This window comes from Uloborus diversus, chromosome 8, assembly GCF_026930045.1.
Source record: "Uloborus diversus isolate 005 chromosome 8, Udiv.v.3.1, whole genome shotgun sequence".
Taxonomy (NCBI): Eukaryota; Metazoa; Arthropoda; class Arachnida; order Araneae; family Uloboridae; genus Uloborus; species Uloborus diversus.
This window is the reverse complement of record NC_072738.1, coordinates 35,248,219-35,255,431: the sequence shown is the minus strand read 5'-3', so window position 1 is coordinate 35,255,431 and position 7,213 is coordinate 35,248,219. Positions and strand designations below refer to the sequence as shown.

Genomic DNA, 7,213 nt, shown 5'->3' with positions numbered 1-7,213 from the left:
GTATTTTTTATACTATACTATAATGTCATTTCGACTACAACTTTCTTTAGTAAGAACAAAACGCATTCTCTCAGAAAAAAGAAAATCCAAGCTTTTGTGTACTAATAAAGTTCGTCTGAGCAACAACAACGAAACAAAATGTAAAATGAAAATAAATAGAATTATTCTACTTATTTTATACTATATTTTATTTTATACAATACTATATTTTATTTTATACAATACTATATTTTATTTTATACTAAAAAAGACTATATATTTTTTATTCTATAGTATAATGTCATTTCGACTGCATTTTTTTACTTATCGTTTGCCAAATTTAGCTTATGTATAATCCTAATGTTATTTTTTTACATGAATTGTAAACAAAATAATTTTCATCTTTTTGTTTTTTGAACACTGATTTTAAAAATAAAGTATTAAAAAGTTAAAAGTTGGTGTTATTTTGGCGGGGGGGGGGGGGGAGGGGGGAACCGAACTGTCAAGCCGGAGACATAATGTTTCGTATATGTTTCATAAAAACGAAGTAAAAACCTATCAGAGTTATTATCATACATTTTTTTAACAGTGCATTAAACAAAAATGAAATCAAATCTTTTAAAATTCGTGTTTTATCAAACTGTGTAGTAAACTCTGCAATCTCTAGCTGTGATATCCGGGTGTTTGGTATATTGCAAGTATTAAATTCATCGTTTGGAACAAGGTTAATAATCAATTCAATGCATTTATATCAAATAAATATATTTCCTTACTATAGAACTGCTCTGAGGAGTTTAATTCAAGAAGCAGAAAAAAAAGTTTTTGAAATTCACAAGTCGTAAAATTAAAGAAGCTGATCGTGGTAATAAAATCACGGAAGTAATGAGACAGAAGTGAAGTCATAAATTGGCTAGCATTTAACGATAACTTAATGATATTTCGCCAGATTTGAAGCCGAAAATGATGTGCCAAATTGTGTGACAAACGTACATGAATGCAGTGCTGCTCAAAATTGTTGGCGTTTGGCCTTGGACGAGTTAAAATCAAACCAGTTGAAAACAAGAGAAGCATGGATAAACTGTAATCAAGCGTTGGAAAAACATGTTTTTTTTTTTTTCCGTTGGCGTTTTCGGCCTACAATTAGAAATAAATTTCAGTTCAAAACATGTGCCTAGCTCCCGACATTTCCTCCGAGTGCCAACAATATTGAGACACACTGTACATGCAACCATGCTTTTGTTTTGCCATTTTTCGCAAAAAACACCGCTGTCGACGTAAAAGAGGCGGATCGTCTGGTAGTCATTGGTGGCAATTCTACCGAAAATATGTAGATAATATGCTGAAGAAAAAATCAAAATAGGAAAAATAAAACCCGAAGCGCTTAGTTTTTGTCCAGAAGAAAGTTTTTTTTAAATATAATTATTTATTTTGATGAGATTTTTATGATTAATTATTTTTTCTGGTTGAAATCGGTTAAAGTTTTTTTCTAAGGGAAAATTTTTTGCTGGTCAAAAGAGGGTTGTTATTTTATTTTGATAGCTTTTTTTAAAAAAAAAAAGTACGTATCTATTTTATCTGATGAGAGAGGCGAATATTTTGTGTTTGAAATGCTAAAAAGGTATGTTTGATAGGTACAATTTGCAGTCTTAGCTAATAACGAATATATTGAACAGAGAAAATATGTTTGAAAGTCGATGATGGTATACGGGAAAGTAGGCTTGTTTAGTTCTGGGCGGAACTTCTTAATCAGCAATTATATGCAAAAATGTCAAAAAATCGCTTTTTTACAAAATTTTAAAACGTTTAAAACGTTTAAAATTTTAACTGCAATTAACTACTTTGCAGATGATGCCACTAAAACAGAGGTTCTCAAACTTATTTTGCCTACCGCCCATTTCGAGAATTAATTATTTTCTAGCGCCCACATTTTTTTTTTACTTTACTACATCTTAAGAATCACAATCACAGTCATTATTTTAATGATTAAATTATGTGTGTCATGGGAAAATAAGACTTTCTGATGAGGGTAATGTAAACTACCATTTTGTAATATTAGGAAAACTTTTATTCATGTTATTAAAACAAACATTACAATTTGAATTTTGAAACTAATCTAATGTGAAGGATGAATTTGATGATTTTTAACAAGTTTGTTAATATCAGGCTCGAATTTGCTCAAAAACAGCCGTAAGTCACCGCGTTCGGTAATCTGCAACCGATTTCTCTTTTTAGTTAGCAACGTTGCCACAGCACTAAATCCACGTTCACACAAATACTGTACGATGATGGGAATGCTATCAAAAATCGTTGAACGTTGGACCACAATCCAGGGTACAATTGCGGGATTGGTTTTTGTAGCCAAAATTCTTGGTATCCATTTTTGAATTTAATTTTTATTTCCTCGTTCGTTATCAGTTCGATGAGTTCTTCCAGCTGAGGTGATCCTGCTGTGCTGACATTTGTTGAAAAAGGGTCCAACAACCAGTCCGGTATTTCCAATTTTAAAATGTCCTGGAATCGTTCTCCGAAGTTACTGTGGAGGTTCTCCAAAAGTTGGCAGTCAACAAGCAAGTCGTCGTTGCTGAAGGATACTGCTGACAAATTAGGGAAATTGCGAGACTCACGTCTGCCGATATTGTTCTTGTATAACCTTTTAAACGCCGTAATTCAAATTTTGAATTTTTACTTTTAATTTTTTGCCTAAATGTCTCAATTTACCTCTAGTATAGCTAACCTAAACATGTTTTGGCGAAAAAAAAAATTCTAAATAGGGTTTTCAGGATGTTCCCATTTGGGAACATCGGCGTTTGGAATGAAGTAAACGGGAGGATTGATTTTGAAACTTTATTACTTTGAAATGTGTGAAAAAATATGAATATTTTTGTTTATTTTACATACTATTATACTTTTCTCTTCTGAATGACACTTTTTCTTCCTTATTGTCCATGGTATTGGGGGAAGCAAGATGAACGGAGTCTTTTTTCACATTCAATGCCCGTTTTCGCACGTTCTTCTCACAAACCGTAAAACGTCTCTGAGTGAAGGGGACAATATAATGGTTATCTGTTTTTCTATTCAGAACAGGAAGGTGTGATTTAGGTTCAGGTCTGCTTGACACCTTCACTGAGAGTTAATATATCAGCTAGATGTTGCATATAATCCAGAAGACGTATTTTAAAAAATACCTGCAGAAGATCCATTGCCTGAAGCTTGGGGAATTTTTCAGTCAATTTTTCGAGTTTTTTCCCCGGAAGATTTTCTTCAAACTTAGCATATTTTTTCCAACTGGGATAGGGTTCTTGTTTCCGCTTCTTTGCTTTTGGAGTCGAGCATGAGGTTGTGTTTCCCTTTTGATATCCTGAATTGTGAAGCTGATCATCTGAACTATTTGAACCTGTATCTTCATCGCTAAGCATCAAGTCAACATGGCTGCAGACATCTTTAGGATAAACTTCATTTAAGGCTTCATCGTTTATGTGTTCTTCATCACTCAGACTCGCGTGTTTATCAGGTAGCAAAATACAAAGATCATGCTCGTGTTCGTCATCAAGTTCGCTGTTGGATAAGCTGTGGAAATAACCTAACGCAGCTTCTAACGTTAAAAACTTGCGAGGCATCTCTAGATTGCTGTTTATACGGAATGATAGTTCAAAAACACTAAATAGATTAAAACTACATTATTCTGAGTCTAAAAACAAAATCGTTGGTACGTATGAGACTCGCTAAAAGAAACAGAACGCACGTGAGCTGAGTAATGAAATGAAATGATGAAATGAGACTGGTCAAAGTTCATAAAAGGCTTTATAAGTAAAAAAAATAAAAGGCATAAAAGTTCATAAAAATATCTTTATCTACCCGACAGTCACGAGATACATTTTAAAAGTGTGAAACACATACAATTCTTAGAAAGTGAGTAGGGTAGAAAACAAGAATTCCAACCCCGAAAACGCGATTTACTTAGAGAGAATGCATGAAGGCGGGTGTGAAGGTCATATTTACAATAGAATAATGGTGTGAAGAGCAAGCTGATTGATAAAAAATGTATGTTCGTGAATGAAAGAACCGAACACGCGTATTCAACACAAAACAGATCTTCCACAACAAAATATTTGAAATAAAGAGGAATCACACTCAAATTCCGCGATTGACGAAAATCCCTCTCAAATACTATACTCTAAACGCCGATGTTCCCAAATGGGAACGTGTCGGTTCTTATGGAAATAACTCACAAGAAATAATAATTGGAAATATTTAGTTAAATTGAAATAAAATATATGTCCTCTGGCCACTAAATAACGCCAATAAAATATTTCTCACATCTTTTTCTTTAAAAGCAGAAACAGAAAAACTTAGACAAATTCTAAGTTCAGAAATTCAGTAAATTTGACTTTAATTTCAAGATAAAGGTTAAACGTAGTTTAAAAAATTAAGAACACCTAAAATAAATTAATACTGTTATGTGTCATTTCAGAAAATATGACAAGTCTACACAAATAATTAGGTTATTAAAAAAAATTCACAAAAAAATGTTCCCATTTGGGAACATCGGCAGGTAAAAGGATAAGAGCGATTTGGCTACAAAAGCAGCAATGATATTTTTTGTTTTAATCAAATTCAAATCGTCAGCTTGAAGTTGGAGATTGACATCAGTAAATAATTTATACAGGTCTGTCAAGTACGCAATATCATTCTTTGAAATGATAAGGTTGTCGTGCAATTCTTTGTCTTTGTTTTCCAAGAATTCTATCACAGAGTCAAATAGTTTGTAAAATCGAGTCACACAGTTACTTCTTGATAACCAACGCACTTCTGTGTGATATAGTAATCGGTTGAAATCTTCATCATTAGCAACACAAAGCTGATTAAATAACCTGTCATTTAAAGAGCTTTTTCGGATTTTGTTGACTGCTTTGATGATATATTGCAGTGATTGAGATAGGTGCTCACTCAAATTTTTCGCAACCAAATGCTGTCTATGAATGACGCAATGTACAGCGAGCACACCTGGAATTTTATTTTTTAAGTACGCTATGAAGCGTGGCCCACGTGATAACAGGCCAGAAAACTCCTCCCCCCCCCCGCTTAGTTACGCCACCAGTCATCGATCTATGAACTTGGCACGAAACTTTGAAAGCAGTGCAGTTTACCAGTAAACAGTAGTGTTGCTTGCTCTGGCTGAAATAGATGAAATATGAAATATGTAACTTCGAATGTACATTTTTGAGTACAATACTGTTGGATTTATCTCATCCTTTCCTCGTACCGGAATGTAGAGGTAATTAAAAATATATATAATTAAGTCTTGTAACTGTCTGCTGAGTGAAAGTGAGTCAGCGATTTCAGCTTCCGAACAACCTGCATGCGAAGAAAAAAATTGGGCGCCACATGGAATAAATTTTACAGTTCGGAAGTAAGTACTTTTCTGAGATAAACAAATTTACGTTTCATGAATTTGAGTTCATGCAGTTAAGGTTACTTAACTTTTCCTCCATTACACAAACAACTGTCAGTTTCCTTTCTAATATCTTTGTCTGTAATTTGTTATTTCAGCATACTGCTTTAATATTTGAAACGATTAACTTGCAACTTTTTATTTCTTTATTTTTTCAGCTTTGTACACGAATTTATTCGAAATGGATTTTCCAAGCTGACAATATACATAAGTCAAAATTTTCTGCAAATATACTTGTTGCTATCAGAAGCAACGTAACTTGGTGTTGATATTCAGTTAATATGTAAACAAGTTTATTGAAACAGGCTTTTAACTGAACTAATCTTATATTTTCAGTTTCGATTAAATTGTTTCATACTCTAGCATGTGTAATTTTGATCAAAAAACATTCCTTGATGGGCTTCCGTAGTTCTGAGGTAGAAGATTAGCTTTGAACGCCGTAAGTCGTGGGTTCGATACTCAAACACCCCCCCCCCAACTACGCCACTGCAATATTATTCAAACAAACTGGTTCTGTGCGTAAATTGAAAAAAAAAATGTTTTTTTTTCTTCCAGTGTTGTCTTTAAGTTTTATGATATTTTTGCACAAATTGTGGTTGAGTTAACTGTATTCATAATTTCTGGGTTTGCGAAAGATTACTTTTGAGCAGTATTTTTGAGCAGTGGATACACAACTTAATTTTGCCAAATGCTTTATGCATGTTTGTTATGCTTAGAAAGGGCAAAATGTCTTGAACTATATATTTTTTTGAACTCCTTGGGTTTTCCGTTAATAAGCTTTCAGAAACTCTGAAACTGTAACATAAATTGAACTAAGAGGCTGTCCATAAAGGATGTTACAAAATTTTGAACAAATCCCCCCCCCCCCCCTTGTTACATGTAACGCTGTTCAACATGAGCATATTGTTATAAACAACGCGTGATGTCACACTTCTTGTTATCCCTCCCTTCCCCCTGTCATGAAACTGTCACACTGAATTCCTAAAAGAGCATACTCAGCAAAATGTCGATCTAAATTTAACATATATAAGGTTTTAAGTATTGAAGAAAGTTGCTGAAATATCATTCAGTGGAAAGTTTTTCAAAAAAGGTTACTTTGTCATCAATTAATGCTTTTTAAAATAATTTTTCAAAAGCCTAAAATGATGAACTATTAAAGTCCCTCCCCTCCCACACACACACACACACACACAAGAATCATTAGCAGCAAAAAAAAGCTGAAAATGGAAAAGTAGCCAAATTCTAAAAAAAAAAAAAAAAAAAGACTGCTCAGAAATTGAAGACATTTTTTAGATGTACAACATACAGTATTCATGATGTTGTACAATTCATTCTTTAATTAACATTTTTCAAGTTGAATTCCTGTGTAATTTTTCGAGTGCTCCCACCGAAGGGGGGGGGGGGGGGGGTTGGAATCATAGTCTCATAGTAATGATAGCCTTTCAACGGCTATAGTTATGAACAACTGTGCCCTTGAAATTTCAAAGGAGATGGGGGAGATGTTTTAGGGGTATTTTTCTTGAAGTTTTCATAATTGAACGGGGTAGGGCGCTGTTTACTTTGGAGGATGGCACCCTAAAGTAAACAGCGCCCTAAGCTAAGCTAACATTAATAATCTGGTATTATGTACTTGAATTTGATGTTATGTCTTTGAAACATATTGCAGTCATGTTTCCCGTTTACTTAAGTAAAATTGTCTATTTATTTTTTAAAATTTCATTTAATTCTTATTCAGATACAATGGTAAAATTATTTTTTGGAATGATGTAATTGTAAAATGAA

General features: G+C 33.4%; 1 protein-coding gene across 1 annotated transcript; it reads right to left on the bottom strand.

Annotated features, from left to right (window-relative positions):
- Positions 1–3,080: 3,080 nt before the first annotated feature.
- On the bottom strand, positions 3,081–3,596 carry LOC129228020 (uncharacterized). The gene has a single exon (XM_054862646.1). It carries the CDS (start codon positions 3,594–3,596, stop codon positions 3,081–3,083), a length of 516 nt encoding a protein of 171 aa, XP_054718621.1.
- Positions 3,597–7,213: the final 3,617 nt, after the last annotated feature.

Coding starts and splice junctions, on each gene's coding strand:
- LOC129228020 (XM_054862646.1), bottom strand. CDS start 3,596: ATGCCTCGCAAGTTTTTAACGTTAGAAGCTGCGTTAGGTTATTTCCAC.